General features: G+C 53.1%; 1 protein-coding gene and 1 long non-coding RNA gene across 2 annotated transcripts; both read left to right on the forward strand.

The window, feature by feature from the left end:
- On the forward strand, positions 1-22,631 carry Asic4 (acid sensing ion channel subunit family member 4). Its single transcript, XM_031368095.1, is given in 11 exon segments — positions 1-1,063; positions 1,065-1,685; positions 17,127-17,271; positions 17,371-17,498; positions 17,664-17,826; positions 18,264-18,320; positions 20,481-20,634; positions 21,120-21,211; positions 21,290-21,369; positions 21,557-21,661; positions 21,817-22,631. Coding segments are annotated over 11 exon segments (2,001 nt in total). The 5' UTR covers positions 1-721; the 3' UTR covers positions 21,931-22,631.
- On the forward strand, positions 6,584-10,636 carry LOC116088616. Its single transcript, XR_004117943.1, has 2 exons — positions 6,584-7,085; positions 10,087-10,636. It is a non-coding gene; the product is annotated as an uncharacterized LOC116088616 (long non-coding RNA).
- Positions 22,632-22,790: the final 159 nt, after the last annotated feature.

Genomic DNA, 22,790 nt, shown 5'->3' on the forward strand with positions numbered 1-22,790 from the left:
TGGCTCATCCAGATCCCTTCCTTTTCCCCAAGCGTGGTCATAACAAGGGATTTGGAGACCAAAAGACCTGTAAAGTAGCTACAGATGAGCAAGCCAGCCAGGGTGGCCTCTGCTTCGGTCACAAGAATGACTGGACCTGGGACTGGGGGCAAAGTCAGAAAAAGGGAGCCAGGGTTCCTCCTGGAGGGGGTAGGGGTGCAGTGGATGTTGAAGTCAGCAGCAAGGCTCTAGGAAAGGGGAGTCTGAGGGAAGCTACAGTTGTCTCTTCATCTCTCTTGCCTGCCCTCCCCTTCCTTCCCTCCCTCATTCAAACAAGTGGCTCTCACAAGGAGTTGCTGAAGCTGCTTTGAGTGGGGCAGTGAGATCCGCCGACCGAAGGCTAGAGTAAGGAGTCAAGGAAGCCAAAGAGGTGGAGTTGATTGACCCTTTGTGAGGTGTGGTCCAGAAAAAGTGGCGAGGAATGGGCTGAGCGCTCTGAGCTTAGCACCATTCCCTGTTCCCTGGTTAGCTGGAGACTGGGCTATCCGTGGCCCCCACACTTGACTAAGGCACAGCGAGAGAGTTTCCGAAGCACCCCTGATCCTGGAATCTCCATCCTGGGCTGGGGTAGGGTGGGGCTTTTCCCTCCCTAGCCTGGCTCCTGCCTCCCGTGCCAGTGCCCGACGGTGAAACGCTGTTGACATGTCCTGAATTATTAAGCACGGGGTGGGCTCCAGAGCACATGCTGAGCGGAGCGGCTGGGGCTGCGCGGCGTGGTGGAGCAGCGCTTGCTCCCTCGCTCACTCGCTTGCTCGCAGGGACACACGCAGGGGCTGACAGCTGTGCGGGTGCTGATAAGGGAAGCCACAAGGAGACGATCGAGGAGAGAGACAAGCGGCAGCAGAGGCAGCAGCGGCAGAGGCAGCGCCGGGGCTGCGGAGCTGCTGGGAGTGGGAGTGACGCCCCCACCTCGGGCCCCCACCCTGTCCCCATCCTTCTCCTGGTTGCCCTGAGTTTAGAAGAGCAGCCGCTGCCACCATCACCACTCCGGAGGGCACCAGGGCTGCTGTCCAGGGAGGGACAGTAGCAGTGAGGCTCTGGCCAGTCCCAGCAGCCGGGGACAGATGCCGATCGAGATTGTGTGCAAAATCAAATTTGCTGAGGAGGATGCAAAACCCAAGGAGAAGGAGGCAGGGGATGAGCAGAGCCTCCTGGGAGCTGCTCAGGGGCCAGCAGCCCCTCGGGACCTGGCCACCTTTGCCAGTACCAGCACTCTGCATGGGCTGGGCCGGGCCTGTGGCCCTGGTCCCCATGGACTGCGCAGAACCCTGTGGGCACTGGCCCTACTCACCTGCCTGGCTGCCTTCCTGTACCAGGCAGCCAGCCTGGCCAGGGGCTACCTGACCCGGCCTCACCTGGTAGCCATGGACCCTGCTGCCCCAGCCCCAGTGGCGGGTTTTCCGGCTGTCACCCTCTGCAATATCAACCGCTTCCGGCACTCGGCACTCAGCGATGCTGATATCTTCCACCTGGCCAATCTGACAGGGCTGCCCCCCAAAGACCGGGATGGGCACCGAGCAGCTGGCCTTCGCTACCCAGAGCCTGACATGGTAGACATCCTCAACCGCACTGGCCACCAGCTTGCTGACATGCTCAAGAGCTGCAACTTCAGTGGGCACCACTGTTCCGCCAGCAACTTCTCTGTGGTGAGTTCTACCAGCTGGGCCACCTGAACCTGGGGTGGCCAGAAGCTAATGTGGGGGTGGAGGGTGGTACGTGAGGGCATCCTCCACAGGGCTTCCCTTCCTTCTGCCACCAGAGGCAGGCCTCGCATCTCCCTCAGCTGGTGTTTCCCTCTGGCTCCTCAGCCCAGGAGCAGTGGATGCTCAGAAGGGCTTACCCTGGTGGTACAGCTCCTCCTCCTCCTCTTCTGCTGCTGCAGTGTTCAAGGTTCAGGGGCCAGGGCTATTCCTTGGGATGGACTCAGGGCCCTGAAGCTGCTCTTCATCGCAAGGCCAGACAGACTGAGCCTCACTTTGTTCTTGTTTTCCTTTTCTTCTGGGGGGCTACTGGATTCTTCTTCCCACCAAATCAAAGTGACAGGGAGAGGGTTGATAAAGGGGAGAGGAGTCCCTGACTAAGGAAGGACTGGGGGGCTGCCTTCTGGGGAGCTGGCCCGACCAGCCAGCTGGATGGAGATAGTCTTCGTGTATCCTGGATGCCAGTCTCTTTCATCTCTCTGCCTTTCACACACACACACACACACACACACACACACACACACACAGTCCTTCACAGCTGTTCTCACACACCCCTCTTTCATGCTCCCCCTGGTTGTTCCTGCTTGCCAGTGCCCCCACCCCCTCTGGTCCCTGTTCCTGCTGCTCCCTTGCCTGGCTCTGGCTCTCACACTGAGAATCATTCATTCCCTCTCTGTGCATAACTCATCCTCGAAGCTGGCACACGAACACACACACACTCCTACTGCTCAGGGACATGCTTTCCTTGTATACTCCCCGCCATGCACTTTCAGTGTCCCTGTCCCTACCTCATATGCACACCTGCACACCCACACACTCATTCCATGCCTGTACCCCGGCTCATAGCTGCCAAGGATGAGGGTCACACTGGGGATGTCATCCCAGCTCCTGACACCAACCTACCTCAACTTCTGCCCACCATTCTCCAGGCAGAGGCAACTGGCACCATCACCCCCATGTAGGTGAACACAAACACATGTGCCCTCACCAGGAGTGAGGTGCCAGCCCTGCCTGCTCTCCTTGCACACCTCCCGCCATCAGGTGTATGAGCATGGGGGATGTGTCTTGGATACTGTCAGGTCTATCACACACACTCACAAGCTATTATACACACTATGCTTGAGTCTGTCCCCAGTCCCCAGTTGATGCCTATGTGTGTGTGTGTGTGTGTGTGTGTGTGTGTGGTCTCATCTTTGTGGCTATTGGCTGGTACATGCCTACATGGTATATGAGTACATGGTAAATGTATAGTGCCACCGAGGTGCCTGCTCACACCCAGCTGCCAGCAGCAATGGGTATGTTCCTTCCTGGGAACCTAGCTCCTCACCCACAAGCTCTCCCTCTCTCCCTGCCTCAGTGTTACCAGGAGACATGCATCAGCCAGGTTCCTGGCCCCACCACATCTGCAGTGTCTAGGGCCTCTTGCTTTGGGTTGTGTGGGTGGGTTCGGTGGGAGGAATTAACATGAAGAGGGGGGCAGGAGGGAGGAAGATTGTACCAGGAGTGGAATTAGGGAATAGCAGTCTGTTGTCTAGCTAGCTACATGCTGTCTTCTAGGAAAATAGAACACTGCTCTTCAAGACCAGAGCTAAGAGGGAAGTGATGTGTGAAGTGAGTGTGGCCTTTGGGAATCCATGGAACTCCTGCCTTGAGGCCTCACCCCTCTGTGATGGGGGTGGGGAGGAACTCTGTCTCCGCAGGTGCTGCTGGGGCAGAAATCAATGGGGTCTTTGTGTCCCTGAGTTTGTGTCTTAGCTCCAGTTGGGGTGGGCAGGAAAGGGGAAAGGCATGGATGACACACATCAATGGAGGAGAGATGGAGGACACTTAGGAAGTGAAGGGAAGGTGACCATTGAGGGTTTCTGTTAGGATAAGAGGTGTCCAGAGACTACAGGGGCACAGGGATTCCCTTGATCAAAGCTTGACCAAAGTTCTTGGAATCCTGGGGATGGATGGGGAAGAGGAAGGGGAAGGATAGCTTTCCCTAGGTCCTTTGGTACCCTGGAGTTCAAGAGAGGGAGAGAGAGGGCAGGGAAAGAGAGAAAGAGAGAGGAAGCTGGTGGAGCTGTGCGGCTGTTCCAGGGACATCAGTGCAAGTGGGACAAAGCAAGCACTGGGGGACAGAATTCTCCTTTTGAGGTTCCTAGTCCCCTATGCCCATCCTAGCCTGGACTCATAGCCTCCTGCCTCACAACCTGTCCCCACCTGCTGCGTATAAATTCCTCCTGGACCTAGAGTACTCTGGGTTGTGTCTGGGACAGTTAGGAACTGGGCTGAGACCCAAGGTATTGGTGAAGATAGGATGTGTTGCCTGGGTGAGACCGGAGGCCTCCGGTGAGGACATGAAGTCCTTAATTCAGCTCTGTAGTGAGGATGTGGGGTGCATGATGGGGATTTGAAGGGTTTTGGTGAGGAGATGAAAATGTGAGCTGGTTGAGGTGGCACCTGCCAGGGAGTGGACAGTGAAATGGCCAGTGACGATGACAGACAGGCTTCAGTAAGGGACTGTTCTGTGTTTTCTGTTGCCTCCCCTGTTTCCTCCTTCCCACTCCCCACTCTGCTGTGACCTTTCCTCCGGAATCCAAGTTAATAAATGTCACATTTTCCAGCCTATTTTTACTCTGGGTAATGTGCCCTCCCCCAGTCCCCTAAGCCGCCCGCTCTTGCTTCTGGTGCCACTGAGATCGCTCTCACACCACCACCACCCCCTGCCACGCTCCCAAATATCCCTTCATTTACTCCCGAGTCAAGCACTCAAAATGCTGGTCTGTGGACTGATATACAAATGGATGCTCGGTGTAGGACCGATATCCTAGCTGGGCTCCTTACTAGGATAGGACCTGTGGGAGACAGCAAAGAAGGGAAGCCCTAGTCCTCAAGCCCTGTCCTCAAGATGCCTTCAGTCTCATGGTAGAACAGGAACAGGGATCCTCAAAAGCTTAAGCAACCATGCAAGAGTTAATCAGCCATGCAAGCGATGTCATAAGGTGCCAGGATTAATTGCCAGATGAGGTGCGTAGATGGTAAGATCCTGAGTTCAGAGAGAGAGGCCACTCTGGGCTAAAAGAGGTCTGGGAAGGCTTAAGGGATGGGGCAGAGTGAGGTTTGGAGAGGAGAAAAAGAGAGGCAGGGGTTCTGAAGGTGCCATGCTATGACCTTTTCCACCCCCTACTGTCCTCCCCTCAGGCCCCTATCTCTTCCCTTTTCTCCTCCAGCCAGCTCACTGGAGCCCACCTCCATCTGCACCTCATACTTTCCCCATCACCCCATTCACCCTGACACTGTAGGAGGCTCTCCCTTCCTCTTTGTTTCTACTATCCCCCCACTGTGTGCCAAGCCCCTGCTTTCCCTCCCCCATCACGGCTCACTCTCAGTCAGTCAGCTTGGTAGGAGGCAGTAGCTCTCTTCCTAGCCCTCACTCTTGCTCTGTAGAAATACAAAGGTGGCAGGCGGCTCTAAAAGCCAAGCATCTCCTCTCCTCAGGGGACAGGACACTAGGTGTTGAGTTCTGGAGCTGTCTGACAGTGTGGACTTGTACCTTAGTTCTATTCCATCGTGTGGCCTCGAGGAAACCAAAATGCTTTTATGAGCATCCATTTGTGTATTTATTACATTGTCTCTGGGGTGGATTTGAGGGTCAGATGCCTGAAAAGAGTTTAGTACACTGCCTGGCATGAACACAATGTGTACTCTGCAAGTGCCAGTTGTCACAAATGCCACCGAGGCAACTCCGGGCCATCTTTTAATCTCACTGTTCTCAGTATCATCTGATGGTTTCTGTTCCCTGCTCTGGAGCAACTCTGCTCTCCATCCTCTGGCCTTCCCTCGGACCTTCGCTATGTGGTTATAGCCTTCCCAAGCAAGCATGCACATGTGCATCTGAGTCTATACTCTATAGGTCACTGCTAGGTGACAGACCTTTTGCAAAGATGGAGACACCCTATGTCTGTATTTTCCAACATGGTCGCCTGTAGCCACACATGGCTGTTGAGCATTTGAAATGTAACTGGGCGTGTGCAGCCAAGCGTGTGTTATCTTGGACAACATACCTGGTGACTAAGGTTCAGATTGCCTGGCTGAGTCTGGGCTAGAATTACGGATAGGACTAAACGATGACACTTTGTAGGGTAGGACAAAGTCAAGCTGAGGTCCCAGGGTTGAGCTGAGGATGGCTGGAGCCTTTGAGGTATTTGGAAGCATCATGTGAATAACACAGATAACTACTTTTCCCAGAGGAAGGCATGACCTTGCTCTCTTCTCTTCCATGCCCCTGCCTTGAAAACTGAAGCAGGAAGGGTGGGGGGTGGGGGGGAATGTCCTCATTGTAGCATCCCCCCCCAAGATCAAGGGTACAGACAGCCCCTAAAAGGGCAAGAGGCCAAGGCTTCATGGGCACCTCACTCTCTCCATTCTCCCTTGGCTCTCAGGCTTCCCTCCCCCTCCCAGTCCTCCTTCCCCTCACGCTGGTGACTGCCGTGACTATTAATCACTAGCCCTGTTCCCTTCCTCTCTACTAATCAGGCACAATTAGACAAGGCCTCTTCCAGCTGGGCAGTCCCCCCCTCCCCCGTGTCCTCCCCCTCCCTTCACAGCCTTCCCTATCGACACCCAGGACAGCTCGGAGGCAACAAGGACTTCGTGTAAGCCCTGTGCTATTCTGGTTGCCCTGGTGCCCAGTTTGGGGCTTTTCAACAATCCTTCTCTTTCCATTTGTCTCCTCCTTGGTCCCTGGTCTTTCCTAGCATTGTAGTTCGGCCAATATTGGCAGGCTCAATCTCTAACCCACTGCCACTGTCTACTCCACGCACACTTCCCAACTCCAGACCTTTCCTATAACCCTTGGATCTAGTGGGGGGGGGGGGCGCATCTTCTGATGTTTGTCCAGGCCTTTTACCTTCCAGATCAACTTTATTAACACTGCCTCAATCCCCCAGGCAGTCCTCGGTCCCTATGGTCCCATTGCATCCTGAGGTGTGACTCTTGTGCACATTTGGTGAATATCTGGATGAAGGCTGCTCCTGCCTTGAGGAGCTAGGAGGGGGAAAGTTAATGAGATCATATATAGCGAAGGGTGGGGTCTCCACCTCAGTTCCAACTAACTGTTGCCCATGTGAGGATGTCAGTAGTCTTCCAAGGTGTTAAAAGAAGCTCTAGAAATCTAGTTTGTTTCAACAAAAAGTTCCCCGATTTTAACAATCCTGTAGACTGCCTGCCGCTCAGATTGCAGAACCCAGGTGGGTAAAAGCACACCTCTTACTTTGTACTGGCTGCTGCTTCTCAAGTCCTCCTGGAGGGGGCGCTCTCGGTCTGGCCGCATCGGCAGTGAAGATGGTGGATCCGATTAAGGTAGTGTGCCTGAAAGGAAGAACAGGGAAAATCGTCACAGAGGGCTGGTCTTCAAGGGCAGTGGGGAGGGTCGTGAGAGACATGCCCCACCCGGCCCCACTCAAGAAGCCCTGTAGCCTCTTCATTAATCAGGAATCAGCCCCGAGCTGGGCTCATTATCAACCCAGCTTCTCGCACTGCTGGAAGATGCTGATTAGCATCTGAAGAAATGGCCCCCATACCGTACCTCTCCTAGCCTCCTTCATGAACCCCCATCCCTGTCCTTGGGCTAACAGGAGGAACCTGCCCCCTCTTGTGGTGGAGAGCAGGGCTGCCTGATCCAGGTCTGGATTGAGGGGCAGAAAGGATCATCCTAGAGCTCTCAAAGAAAGTCCAGTCTCTAGGCTACTGGAGCCAACCCTGGACAGGGAGAGAAGTGGGGAAGGAGGCTAAGATAGTCCTAGGAGGAGAAGAAAGGATAGCAACCTCAGGTTGGGAAGATGCCAGCTCCCCCTACACACACACACACACACACACACACACACACACACACCCCTTCCCTGGCTCTCCTGAATCCACCTCCTTTAAGCAGCTAGGTCAAGGAGGTGGGACAGGGACAGCCAGCTCCATGGGCAGTGGAGAAAAGCCCTCATTTAGCAGAATTGTCATGCATTTTGTTGTCATTATTTTTATGTTTGGTGGGCCGTGACAGAGGCTTAGGCCCTTCAGAGCACCCCCCACTCCCCTGTACAGTGGAAGGAGGCAGGGAAACTGAGAGCCTCAGACTGAGAACAGCAAAGTTCTAATGCTGTGTGTTTTCCAGAAAGGGCGGGGATGCCTGCGTTTCTTCCTTTGGCTCCCAAGCAGGGGGGTAGCAGGGCAGAATATCCAGTCCACCCCCTAAATGTTCACGGTGCCCTTGGGACACCGCTTGGGGCTGGGGGTGGGGGGAGCAGTTCCAGAGAGATAGGCATAGGCTGCGGCAGGCGAGGCAGCAGCGAGAGTTCAGAGAGGAGCCACGGGATGATTAAGGGGAAATGGAGGATTGATTTAGGAGGAAAGATTAAAGGAGCTAAATCCGTGGCGCTTGGCTCAGCGGTGACTAAGCGTGGACAGGATAATAGCTTACAAATGTGTGAAAGGTGTAAATACCAAGCGGGGGGCGGGGGAGGCAGCTTGGCTGGCCAGGGAAGTGGGGACAAGGGACTGGACAGACCCTGGGGAGGGCTGGAGACTCCTGGGTGAATGCACAGTGGAGCAGGCTTCTCCTTAGCAGGGATGCGAGTGGAGGTTGGGATGTTTAAGAGCCTCTGGTTTCAAAAGAAGGTTTCATTTCTAAGGCACAGCTCCCCAGACCTCGGGGTGAGTGACTTCCACATTTCACTTCAGCAGGGCTAGAGACTAAGGTCACGGGTTCAAATCTCACTCCCAAGTCCTTCAGCGCTACCTGAGTACTAGGCCTTTGCGTAGTTCCCAGGCTCACCGGCCACGCCCATCTCTGGCCCAGAGCTCAGTGCACACCGGTCAGCGCTGTCCCTGCTCCCGCCCCTCTGATCTCCTCCCCGGCCGCAGCGGGCGGCGGGAGACGGTGTTTCCCTCCGCGGTGGAAGCCTCTGGCGCTGCTGTGTGCACGGAGGTCACTTTGCCGAGGAGCCGGGAGCCGAGGGAATGCAAATGAGGCGAACCCAGGGAGGAGAGTGGAGGAGCCCAGAGGAGACAGAGGGAGGGCGCTGCTCAGTGATGGATGCCTGCCCCGCAGGCGAGGCGGCCAGCGGGAAGCGTTGCCCGTGGGTGCGGCCTCGCAGTGCAGGGCGGGCAGCTAGGCCTGTGCTGCCAAAGTGAGCCTACTGCAGGGGGTCCCTGATGGGAGCCCACCCACTCGTCAACTAGACAGACGGATGGACACCCTACACACACACACACACACACACACTCCTACTCCACGTCTCCCTAAGTCTTGTTGGAATTGAAAACTCCCGCCCACCAACTGTGAGTGCTAAACTCTTCAACAGCTTTGTTTGCATCAGGCGGTGGGGATGCCAGAGAAAGACTTAGTTACCGATTAAAAACATGTATCGCCTGCAAAATTCTTTCTGGGGTTTAATGCTTAGGCAATGGCTGCCCCGGAACAGGTGTAACTGTTTACCTGGGTCCCGGAGTCCCGCCTTCTTCTACTTGGAAAACAAGCCCATGCTCTGGCTACTGGACCTTAGCCAGTTCCTCCTTTGCATCCACTATGGCTCTCCTGCTCACTTTTGAACCAACACTACTTCCATTCCCAGACCCACCTTGGGGAGGAAGGTTCCTTGAAAAGCACGTGGGTGGCACTGGGCACTGAGAACTGGGCGCTAAGAACATGCGGTCTATCCTATGTCCTTCATGAAATGTGGGCTAGCCAGCTTACTCAAAAGAGGCTAGCTCTAGCCCTCCAACCGGAAGCAAACTCCTGTTGCAGCCTGAGCAGCTGCCTTGGCTGGGATCTCCACCACAGCATGGAGCACAGCCAGTAGTATCTATTTGTGTGATTGTTAGGTTTGTGTTCTGTTCCCTCTTGTAGACCTGGCACTTTGAATATGCCTGGCACATGCTGTAGGTGCTCAGGTTTTTGAAATGAATTCATGCCTCCACATCCCACGGCAAACTCCTTCAGGAAGACTATTTTGTTCTGGGATGTATCCCTTGTGGCAAACACAGTGCCTGACACATTGTAAAGGCTTAAGGAATACTACTTGACACACGGGTTGCTCCAACACCCACCATTCTCTGCTCTGCTACATCATGTAACCTTGGCAGTTTCTTTCCCTCTCTGTGCCTCCACCATCTCATCTGGGAAATGGGGTCAATAAGAATAGCTTCGATCATTTCTTCCTCCAATATTAGAGTGTTCATTTATGTAAAGTACTCACACCCTTGCTTGATTCTGAGCAGATATTCAGAAAATTGCTCTTGCTAATGAGTTATATAATTATCTCTTTTCTCATGCCAACTTTGAAGGATACCTGATTTTATTCCCATTTCACAGATGAAAAATGGAGGATCAAAGACGTTTGAATCCCACAGACCTCAATAAAAACAAGTCCTGGAGGTAAACCAGGCTGAGCTTCCCATCTGCTGGAAGAGCCACACCTCAGAGCCTGTGAGCTGTGCTCTGAAAGAGCTCCAGGCTGACCACCCTCCAAGGGCAGACATCTTTACTGAGAGGCAGGATGCCCTGTGAAGATGGACATGCTGTGCTGTGCTGGCTGACTGGATGTTCCCTTCCCTAGGTCACCCCCTGCTCCCCTGCTGAGTGTCGATCATGCATCACTCTGGAGTTTATCTCTAATCGGCAGTCCTAACCTGAGGGGGAGGAATTGCTGGCTGCCTTTTATGGAAGAGCAAACCAAGGCCTAAAGAGACTGTCAGGCACCCACCCAGCTCTTGATCTAGTGTCTCAGGCTGTTTATTAAGATTGGTGGAAGAGGCAGGATTTGAACACTACTTTGTCAAGCTCCAAACTCTGTCCCTTCTCCTAAGTTCCGTGGCTTCTATTCCAGCATCACAAACCAATGGGGGAGTAATGAATATGACTTCACTTTACAAATGTCTGTTTACTTTTTTTTTTTTTTTTTTTTTTTTTTTTGGTTTTTCGAGACAGGGTTTCTCTGTGTAGCCCTGGCTGTCCTGGAACTCACTCCATAGACCAGGCTGGCCTCTAACTCAGAACTCAGAAATCCGCCTGCCTCTGCCTCCCAAGTGCTAGGGTTAAAGGCGTGTGCTACCACTGCCCTGCAAATGTCTGTTTACTTAAGGGGAGCTCACTATGTTGCTCCAAATTCCAGGGCTGAAGCAATCCTCCTGCCTTAGACCCCTAAGTATCTGGGACTACAGGTGCTTGCTTTGGGGCTTGTTACTTTTTTTTTCCTGCAAGATTAACAACTACCCCCAGAAACAAGTCAGGCAGGAATTTTCTGGAAGATTCCACTTGACATAAGAGGAAACTGAGGTTCAGAAAAGTAGAAAAAAAAAATCACGAATGCACGTTACAGGCAGCTGGACCTAGTGTCTACTGACTCCCAAGGAGGGGGACAAAATGAGCAAAGAATTCTGGCATGAGCTGCGGACGCAGACTGGGTTGTGACACTGAGTCTTATCTGTGTGCTCTTGGATGGGAAGCTGGGATCTCATGGGTTTCTGATTTAACCTTTGTACAATGGGTCACGGGGCTGGGAGCTGGTCTGAGTGACCCCAAGCTTCTCACCAACACAGATAGCCAAGCAATTGGTGCTTAGGTTTTTTTTTCCCCTCTGCCCCTGGACAGGCTAGAGGAGAATGAAACACTGAGCCTGCATCCTGGGTCACCCTTGAGTAAACTCATGGCTTAGGAGCTCTCCCACCGGAGATGCTAGTCATGGCTGGATGAAGAGGCATCCAACCCCTTCTATTGGTCCCCAGTGGATTCCAGGATACTGCAGGGTGAAGGGGAGTTCATTCCGGGGCACCTAAGAAGGAGGTATAGGAGTGGAGCTCACAGGGGAAGGCAGAGGGATAAAGGAGAGGGGCTACCATCCACAGAGAAGTAGCTAAGCGGGAGGTACTGGGGTCTTGGCAGAAGCTGGGTGCCCAGAAGGCGGTAGAGATAAAGCCCAAGCTGCAGATTAGCTGTGGGATTAGCTGCCTGGTCCTTGCTGCTTCTGGCTGCTTCTTATCTCCCGGAGGCCCAGGGCCTTCTCCCACATAGCTGAGCCCTGGCCCTCCTAATTGGCTATTAACCCTGTGGGCTCTGTGGCCGTGGGGAGGAAGAAGAGCTAGGGAGGGCTTGGGTGAGGGTTGGGGGGAGCCAGCAGACAGGCAGGGAGAGCTATCATGGGAAATGGGAGCTGTGGATGGATGGAGCTCAGAGGGCTGAGAGAGAAGCCATCGCTCAGGAAAGCAAGCTCTGGACAGATCTCTTCTAGCTCCTGATCATTGTCTCTCGAGCAGATGGGGAGGGAGAGGGAACGGAGAGGACACAGGGGCAACCTTGGGCCCATAGTAAAATCTATGGAGGAAGACAAGATGTAGAAACTGAATACTTGCATGGAAGACAGACAGAGAGGAAAGCAAATAGGACAGAGGTACAGACGGCAAGGGACAAAGAGGGCAGACAGCGTCTAGGCTGTGGGAGAGCAAGGGATTCAGGATGATACACAAGCTGGCCAAGGGCTAGGAGCAGAGAAACTGAGTCTGGAGGGATAACTGGTTGGGCACCCAGAAAATGTAGACCCAGGGATATAAAGAAGCAGTCAGGAGACAGACCTAGAACGGGAAACAGGCAGTGATTCAGGCCAGCGCTGCAGAGAGAGCTAGAGTTGGAGAGGGACCAGTAAAGGGCTGGCTAGGGGAAGCTGGCAGAGGGATTCTAGGGTCACCTGCTTATAGACTATTCACCTTCAGCTCAAGGAAGCTCTAAGGTCACACACTCCAGCTAGGGCAGGTAGCATAGGATCAGAAGCTAAAATGGAAAGGAGGTGTTAGAGCTCCGATAGGATCAAGGCCCATGGGCAGAGCTTAGAAGCTGGGGTTATCTGGAGATGGCCCTGCCACCATCAGAACACTTCTTGGTCAAGCGACCACTCTCTCTGGGATTGGGCCTCGAGGCTCTCTACTCTTGTGTACACATCCTTCCTGGCCAGGCTGTGGGGAGGGAGCAGTGGACAGCCAGTGGGACCTTGTGGCTGAACAGCCGTGCCGTCTCCATGGAAGAAGCTGTGGGCTGTGCTGCCACCAGAATTGTACCACTTAAGAGCTGGTGGCCGGCCTCACCATCACTGCCCGGGCCAGGGACTGTCTCCAGGGCAACGACCTGTTCTTCCCAGCAGTGGGGCCTGACCCAAGCTGTGCGGATGGCCTAGCCCTGCCAGTCTGGCCTGTCCAGTCTCCATAGAGTGTCCTTTGGACCTGGACTACTTTTACCCACTGTCTGAGTTACGGAGTTACGCACTGCCCCTTCTCCAGTATACAAGTACTTCACCCGCACATCGGCCAGGTAACCAACTCCTCCCAAGTCAGCAATAGACTCCATCCTGCAGGGGGGCTTGCACTGCCCAGTAGCATGTGTCTGTGTACCCATATTGAAACAGTGCAGCTCCGCCAAGGGCTAGGAGCCCACAAACATATTTCATCCACTGAGTCCACAGTAGGTCTTTCATAAGTCCTGATTGTGCTGTATACAGTATTCCATCCTATCCAAATCTCTACTGCTCTTTGCTTGCTGTGCATACTTAGCCGCTTTCCCTCTCTGGGCTTCAATTACTTCATCCTTCCCAGGGGGCAACAATGATCACCTCATGGGGCTCGTGTGAAAGGATCCAAGGAGAAAGATCTATCAAAAGCACTTCTCAAAAGGCCCGAGACATGTACTCATGTGTGAAATTCTAAAAGAAAAAAAAAAAAAGAAAATTTTGATCTGGGACAAAATGAGGATGTTTGATCATGCTTGCCTTTCTCCTGTTCTCTGCCCCTTTCTCTGCTAAGAGGGAAGCAGGACTCCAGGCTTCAGAGAGTTGGAAACCTGTGAGTGAGGCTAAGCTTTGGAGGCCATGGTAGACATGGTCATGTGAGCAACACAAACCTGGGGTTCCCTCACATCCCTTGGGCCTCATTTAGCCTCTCAACTCAAGCATTCACTCAAAACTGGCTGAGTTGGCAGGAACTGATTCCAGCATCTTCTAGTGAATGTTGGGCATTCACTTGTACGTTTCCTGCATCTGCCCTTCCCTCACCACGAGGGATCCAGGAGGCTGGCACTCAGCGCACTTTAGGTTCCTCTCTCTCCAGTCCTGTCCTGAGAGCCCATGACTAGGCCCAATCGGTCTTGCTTGACTCTTGTATGGCCTCTAGTTATTTTCAGTTTCAGCACCAGAGATGGGAACCTAGGACCTCCCCACAGTTGGCAATCCCTCCACCACCGAGCCAGACCCATGATCCTCTACTTTTTAAGAGAGGGTCTCACTAAGTGGTTAGAGCTAACCTTGAACTCGGTTTGTAGACCAGACAGGCCACGAATTCATAGTCCTCCTGCATTGGTCCAGAGCTTCTGGGATTACAGGCTTGTGCTACCATGCCTTGTTCATCTAGACCTTTCTACTTACTGTGCAGTCCACAAATCAATGGGTTTGTAAAAAAAGCAGAATTTCATTCCCGGGAATCCATCTGCTCCCATATTAAGCCAGAACCAGCACTTTACAAAGGGGATCTGGGTACAAACTGGCACTTGAAGAGTGCTGAACTTAGAGATGTCTGCAAACTGGTGCAGTTCTCTGAGCTTCTGCCTCCTCCTCTGTGGAGTGAGGCGATGGTAATACTGCCCTCGGGGACAGTTGTGATGATTCCCTTAGATTGAGCACCCAACCTAACATGCTCTAAGATGTCGGTGATGCCCACTCCTGCCTCACAGGGACATGCAGTGATGGAGGGTACAGGTGGAGGCAGGAGTGACATGGGTCGGGGTGAGGACTAGACCCCAGAAGCTGCGGAGGGACAGGTGAGGAACGGAAAGGCAGATGACACTGGGAGGATGGGGTTGAGGGATGGAGCTGAAGGGAAAGAGGAACCCTGCAAGGAAAGGAAGTTCTAGTGTGAGGCACATCCTGAGGTGGGAGCTGGGTAGCTTTGGGCTAGGAGGATGCTAGCAATGAATGATGGGAGTATCTGGAGCTTTGCATCCACTCTGAGGCTGTGAGGCTTCCTTAGAGTCATCTTACCTCTCTGAGCTTCAGTTTCCTTCTCTGGAACCAAGGTCATCAAACACAACTGAAATCAGAGACACCGGGTAGATGACACGGGTAGATGTTTTCAAGTTTTGTAAATGTCAAGGTGCCTGCTATGCGTATTTTGTTGTTGTTTCAGAAATCAATTTAGGTAAAGCCTGTACTGGGGAGGAGGGTGTGTGGAGGGGTGCATGTAGAAGAAGGGTTGCTGTAGCTACAGGTAACCAACTTATCAGAGGAGGGAAGATAGAACATTACTCTCAAGGTCCCCTCAGGTTGCTTCAGAACTCCATGTCTCACCCTCAGCTCAGCCTCTTCTTTCAACACCCCTGCTGCAGCCAAGTCTGAGGAGATCTTTTTCCTCCAAGCCACTTAAGGCCTTTTTCCAGCTTTTTCCCAGTTTTACAGTGTGAACACGTTCCCAAGAAAAGGGGTGGGGGTAATGTTGTAGCACACTGACCCCTCACTCCCAGAGAAGGCGCTGCCTGTGATGGGTTTGACCCAGGGCCACATCCCTGTGGGGTGAGCCGGGCGGGCGGGAGGAACGTCTAGAATCTGCCTCCTCAGTAGCTCTCCCACTCCAGCTGCTCAATGACTCCAGGCTGCCAGGAAAATCCCGTCTAGGCCTGTGCCTTCATCTTTGGGTCACCAGCGCCATCTGGTGTCTTTTGAGGGAGAATGCTCGACCAGGAGATGCGAGCCCGGCTTTGGATAGTAAAGGTTTATAAAAATTCCTTAGGTGTCCTCACGATGGGACAAATGCATGGGACAACAGGCAGGCTCCCTGCTCCCGTACAGCTTGCTCTCCAGTGGGAGACTTGGGCAATGGACAGTGAAATGGGTAGATGAGCCAAGGAGCAAGGTCTGAGGTAAGTGGGATGCAGGATAGCAGGACTAGATGTTTAAGTCACAGATCCAGGAATGGAAAGAGAGGAAGGAAGAGGGCCAGGGCCACACTGAAGGCTTTAAGGCTAAAGGAAGATTCTGACAGGCTGGCGAGATGACTCAGCGGGTAAGAGCACTGACTGCTCTTCCGAAGGTTCTGAGTTCGAATCCCAGCAACCACATGGTGGCTCACAACCACCCGTAATGAGATCCGATGCCTCTCGTGGTGCATTTGAAGACAGCTACGGTGTATTATGCTGGAGCGAGCGGGGCCGTCTTGAGTTCAATTCCCAGCAGCCACACACATGATGGCTCACGGCCATCTGTACAGCTACAGTGTACTCATACACATAAAATAAATAAATAAATCTTTTTTAAAAAAAGAATCTGACTTTATTCTCTGGAAAATGAGAATCTGGCATTGTTTAGTTTCGATTAAAAATAACTTTTGCTGGGGCTTCATCAAGCTCCGTTGATGAAGAACTTGCTGTGCAAGCATGAGGACTCTGCTCTCCTGCATCCATGTAAAAAGCTGTGCACTGGGGAGTGTGCATGTGCAGACTTGCTTGCTTGTGTGTGTGTGTGTGTGTGTGTGTGTGTGTATGAGAGAGAGAGAGAGAGAGAGAGAGAGAGAGAGAGAGGGAGAGGGAGAGGAAGAGAGAGAGAGGTCCCAGTAGTGCTGGGGAGGCGGAGACAAGAGCATCCTTAGAGTTCACTGGCTGGCCAGCCTAGCCAAATTGATGATCTCCATGTTCAGTGAAAGGTTCTGTCTCCAAAAGTATGGGAGAGAACAGTTGAGGAAGATACTGGACATTGATCTCTGGCCTCCACTGCATGTAAACATGCACACATGCATAAAGAATAAAATAAGCTTGCTTGTGTACACTTGAGGGTTACAACATGATGTGTGTGCTACAGATACTAGAATATGTCAGGGGACTTGGTTGGTGTGAGTGTTCTGACTGCTATGTGGAAAACAGAGGAAAGGGATGGATGAAGGGAGCCCGAGGAGGTGGAGACCATTTTAGAATTGTTATGGGAGTGGGGGAGATGCAGATTATTTGGATCCTTACTCAAAAAAACTAAATAGCAATAGGAGGATCCTTTATTCAGAGGAAGGAGGGCAGGAATTGGTAGGAAAGCAAGAGTTCTGAGCCTGGCGTAGTGGTGTATCTCTGTACTCCCAACGCTTGGGTGGTTAAAGCAGGAGGATTGGGAATTCAAGGCCAGCTACACAGAGAGCTCTTGTAGCTACACAGTGTAGCAAATCTCAGAAGGGGAATTTCTGGGTTACTGCAAGGCCTGGGGAGGAGCAGATCCAATTTGAACTACATGGTAAAAACCTGGCCCCCTTCCCCCCCAAAAAAAGAGAAAAAAGAAAAAAAGAAAAGGAAAGAAAAAGAAAATAACAAAAGAGTTCTGTCTGCTGTGTTCTTTCTCCCTCCAGGTCTATACTCGCTATGGCAAGTGTTACACCTTCAATGCAGATCCTCAGAGTTCACTGCCCAGCAGGGCAGGTGGCATGGGTAGTGGCCTGGAGATCATGCTAGACATCCAGCAGGAGGAATACCTACCCATATGGAGGGAGACAAGTATGCAGGCGGGAAGGGGATAAGGACCAATTCAGGGATGGGGCTGGGCTCGGTTCTCCCCTGTAGGGGGTTCTGAAGCCCCTCATTTCTGCTGTGCAGATGAGACGTCATTTGAGGCAGGGATCCGGGTGCAGATCCACAGCCAGGAGGAGCCTCCCTACATCCACCAGCTGGGGTTCGGTGTGTCCCCAGGCTTCCAGACTTTTGTGTCCTGCCAGGAACAGCGGGTGAGCATCCCCAGCTAGGCCTATGCTGGGCACAGGGCAAATCACTGCTCAAAGGGATGCTGGCCACATCTGCCAGCCTCGTGGCCTTGCCGGGGCTATTGACACTGGAGGACTGGCCCTGACGGACATGCTTGGCCTTGACCTTGTCATGCCCCATCTCTGCAGCTAACTTATCTGCCCCAGCCTTGGGGCAACTGCCGGGCGGAAAGCGAGCTCAGGGAGCCTGAGCTTCAGGGCTACTCAGCCTATAGTGTGTCTGCCTGCCGACTGCGCTGTGAGAAGGAGGCCGTGCTTCAGCGCTGCCACTGCCGGATGGTGCACATGCCAGGTGGGCACCTCCAGCCAGTCTTTGGTGCCACTCTTCTGAGCTCCTGAACTTCCAGGGGCAGAAATGCGTACCACATGAACACGCATCTACACGCATGAGCATCTGCTCATGTGTATGTCTGGATACTTACGCATGGGTTCATATATTTGGGAGCACATGGATGAGCATGCTTGCGTGCATGCTAATATATACGTGTGTGTATGTGTTTGGGGGTTGTGTGCATTAACCGAAGAATGTACACATGATTGTATAAGCAAGTGTACAATTACCTACATATATGTATGTGTGCGTTTTCGCTGTTTTTATGCATGTGTGTGTATACATTGATCTGCTATGCATATGTGTAAACATGCATACATGTAGATGTCTACATGGGTGTGTGGTAAGGGAGGAGGGAAAGGACTGTAGATCTCAGAAATGTTCTTCTCTCCTTCCAGGCAATGAGACCATCTGCCCGCCAAATATCTACATTGAATGTGCCGACCACACACTGGGTGTGTGTTGCCTTCCCCTTCCCTGCCTCTCATCATTCCTGCATCCCTCTGTGTGCCCATCTCCTGTGTCTTGTCACTTCTCCTCCCAGTCTGTCCTGGAGGGAGTCTTGCTGAAGTTGAGGTCTGTTACATCTCAGTGGGAAGTGGAGGTGGGGGTGGATCCTAATGGCTTCTATAGGTTCAGACACTCTAAGTGATGGCAGACCATGGGGATGCTACAGAAAACCCAGACTGGGAGTGGAGCCCATCTCAGTTCTCCCAGTCAACATTCTCTCTTCTCTTCCTCCCCCCACCCCCAATTCCCTACCCTCACCTCTTTCTTGGATGAATGATGGATGGATGGATGGATGGATAGATGGATGATGGTTGGATGAATGGGTGGATGGATGGGTGGATGGATGGATGAATGATGGATGGATGGATAGATGGATGGATGGATGATAGTTGGATGAATGGGTGGATGGATGGATGATGGTTGGATGAATGATGGATGGATGGATAGATGGATGGATGGATGGGTGGATGGGTGGACAGAATAAGCTGTCAGGATTCACATACTTGATAGGCTAGGATGTCTCTGCTTGTCCCTCTTGTCCCCCATTTTGCTCTCTCCTTGTCTTATACCCCAGGGGTTGATCCCTGCCAAATGCACCATCTTGATACCTTTGTCTTTCAGCCTGTTGGTCAGGCAGGTCAGAGGGAGTGGAGGGGAGGGGATGTACGTGTGGACTTCTTTCCCAGTTTCTCCAGTTACCAGGCTACAGATAGGCAGGGGCTGTGTTCTTCTGTGTCACTCTGCTCTCAAACAGCCCCAGGTAAGGGCTGGCGCTCACTCCCCTTCCCTTTCACTCCTTTCTCTCTCCCTCCTCCTGGTTTCTTCCTCCCTCCCTCCCTCCTTCCCCCCCTCTTGTTTTATGATGCTGCTTCATACCTTCAGGCCTGAGAGTGAAGGCTCCCTGGTGTCACCTATTCTGTGGACCTGTGGCTCCCTTATCCAGCTGATACATCTGTTCCTTTGTTTAATGCTCTTCAGTCACACACTTCACAGGTGCAGGTGTTATAGGGGTATAGAGGAGAGCCTGGTGTGCCAGTCCGCTACCCCACCGTCTCAAATGCATCCCCAGTGGCCCATCAAATCTAGATTTCTGCAGTGAGTTCTGGTGCCCTGCTTCAAACTATCCACTCTGTTCACTATCTCACTCACTCACCTTTTTTATTTTGCCTTAAGTCCGCATTGGCTTCCAAGAACCTCCCTCTTCAACGCTCTGCTCCCTCCCTTGACCTCTGCCTGCAGCTCTACTGACCTTTGGGTACCCTAGACAGAGCATGCTTTCTCTAGCCACAAGGTCCCAGGGACATGGGACATGCTAGCCCTTACCTGGGGCTGTTTGAGAGCAGAGTGACACAGAAGAACACAGCCCCTGCCTATCTGTAGCCTGGTAACTGGAGGAACTGGGAAAGAAGTCCACATGTACATCCCCCTCCCCTCCACTCCCTCTGACCTGCCTGACCAACAGGCTGAAAGACAAAGGTATCAAGATGGTGCATTTGGCAGGGATCAACCCCTGGGGTATAAGGACAAGGAGAGAGCAAAATGGGGGACAAGAGGGACAAGCAGAGACATCCTAGCCTATCAAGTATGTGAATCCTGGCAGCTTATTCTGTCCACCCATCCACCCATCCATCCATCCATCTATCCATCCATCCATCATTCATCCAACCATCATCCATCCATCCACCCATTCATCCAACTATCATCCATCATCCATCCATCATTCATCCATCCATCCACCCACCCATCCATCCATCCATCCATCCATCCATCTCCCACCTACCCATCTCAGCATCCTTTCCCTAATTCCTTGCTTGTCTGTCTGAGATCCCCTGTTGACTAATTCTGGCAGATATGCTCTCACCTCCTTCTGAGCCACGGGACATCCTTGTCCCAGGGAGCTGGGGACAGAGAGAGAGAGAGATGTGCTGCTGTCATGGGTCATTTAAAGTTGGTCTGAGAGGGACCCAAGTCAGCATGCTCTAGAAGGTGACAGGTCTGGCCTTCTGAATGGACATGCCAGCTCAGGATAGCCTCTGTGCCTGTTCCCATAGCTACTGTGCCTGTGGGCCATTCTCCCTGCTGCAACTGGTGCCTTTGTGTTGCAGACTCCCTGGGTGGGGGCTCTGAGGGCCCGTGCTTCTGCCCCACACCCTGCAACCTGACTCGTTATGGCAAAGAGATCTCCATGGTCAAGATCCCCAACAGGGGCTCAGCCAGGTACCTGGCGAGGAAGTACAACCGCAACGAGACCTACATACGGTAAGCCACGCCCACGGATGAGCTTTGTGGAGAGAGCCCTTCAGCAGGCTGGGCCACAGAGGAGACTGGGAAGGAGCTGCCCTCTTTGTGTATACTGGGTCTCCTGCCTGGAGTGCCATTCATGGTCCTCTTCCAGAAAAGCCCTTCCCAGTCCAAGTCTGAGCTGCCACAGCTCCTTGTATCCCTGCCACTGCACAGATCCCATGTATATGACACTACTTTAGACCCATGTATATGTCTTTCTCCTCTGATACATAGGGAGTTTAAGGCCAGGGCTCTATGAAACCCCTTTTCAGAAAGACAAAGCAAAACCACCCCCACGACAAAGCCACGAAGCTAACACAGCTGGACCTAGCTCCCTTTGGGAGCCTGAGGTTGCCAGCTTCACAGCACATAGGGGTCTCAGATAGGGATCAGCTGGGGATGACCTTGCCAGCTGCCTCAAGATCAGTAGCCCCATACAAGTGTCATTTCATGTCTCCCAGGGAGAACTTCTTGGTCCTGGATGTTTTTTTCGAGGCCCTAACTTCTGAAGCCATGGAACAGCGAGCTGCCTATGGCCTGTCAGCCCTGCTGGGTAAGCCCTGACCCTGGCCCCACTCATGTGTGGATCAGCCCAGCCTGTTCCCACTGACCCTTCCCTCTTTCTTCTCAGGGGACCTTGGGGGACAGATGGGTCTGTTCATTGGGGCTAGCATCCTCACCTTGCTAGAGATCCTTGACTACATCTATGAGGTAAGGATATGTAGGAAAGGAAGAGAGAGTGGTGCAGGCCCTTGGGTGGGCCGTGGACTCAGGGCTCTAGACCTGAGGGTCTGGGTCTGAAGAGGCTGGGTTGAGGAATGCAGAGCCCTACTGGTGCCTTGGTAGGCACCAAGTCCTATAATTGAGGCCTCTTCAACCCCCCACCTTGACATGCAAGGTCTCCTGGGATCGGCTCAAGAGGGTGTGGCGAAGGCCCAAGACCCCACTGCGGACATCCACTGGGGGCATCTCCACTTTGGGGCTACAGGAACTGAAGGAACAGGTAGGTGACTTCTCCTCCCAACCTGGAAGAGCACCCTCTCTCCAGAGCCACTTCCTGAAAGTTCCCAAGACACCCCAGAGGGGAAAGGCAAAAATAGTTGAGACTTGAGTACACAACTTGACTACTGTCCCATCTGTCCCCTTTTTGTTTTACAGAGTCCCTGTCCAAGCCGGGGCCGTGCTGAGGGTGGGGGGGCTAGCAGCCTGCTTCCCAATCATCACCACCCCCACGGGCCTCCAGGAAGCCTCTTTGAAGACTTTGCTTGCTAGGATGGTGCTGTGTGGGGAAAGTACCCATGAAACTGGGACTCTACGAAGACCCCACACATCTCCTACTCCTGGGACAGAAGGTCTGGGGCAGCCCAGGGCTAAGGGAAAGGGCGGTGCTCACTGAGAGGCCAGGACTAGGGTCCTGCTCTCCCTAACCCAGGCTCAGCTGCCTTACACAAGGGTCCTTCTTGTCTACACTCCCTGCTCCCAAGCAGGTGTCCAGGAAGGGCTGGAGACCAGACTAGAGGTCCCTGAGGAGGGGAGGGAGGAAGAGAGGGGAGGGTGGAACCCTGGCAGAGCCCCTCTGTACATTTGTATATAGTTAGGGACTGGGTGGGGGTGGGACACAGACAGAGAAGGGTGGGGCTGCAGGGGAGGGTGACATAGGATAGTCAGGGTCCCAGCCCTAATGGCAGCAGGCCACTCCGTGGGACCCAGGCATGCTGGGCTGGTTTGAGTTCCCTCTTTCCAGGCCCAGCCCCCTCTTGGCAGGGGGAATGGGTGGCCCAGCAGGCCTGGTCCAGCTCCCTGTTCCCCCCGTAGCAGCCCCACCACAAGTCCCCTTCATGGGGAGTGGGTGGAAAGACCTTTCTGACCTTGGCTGAGCTTAGGGGGAGGGGGAGTGGCCTTCTTAGGCCCTGCCCCCTAGAGACTGGTTTTACAAAGTGCTGGTGAAATTGGGAATAAAGAGGCACAAAGAATTCTGTGTCTGTTTCTCTGTGAGAGAGAGAGAGAGAGAGAGAGAGAGAGAGAGAGAGAAAGAGAGAGAGGGAGGTATGGAGGGAGAATGGGAGCGCTCGTCCACATGTACTTGCTGGGAGCTGGGCCTGTAAAAGGAAAAGAAGGCTCCCACAGACATA

This window comes from Mastomys coucha, unplaced genomic scaffold (genome assembly GCF_008632895.1).
Source record: "Mastomys coucha isolate ucsf_1 unplaced genomic scaffold, UCSF_Mcou_1 pScaffold14, whole genome shotgun sequence".
Lineage (NCBI taxonomy): Eukaryota > Metazoa > Chordata > Mammalia > Rodentia > Muridae > Mastomys > Mastomys coucha.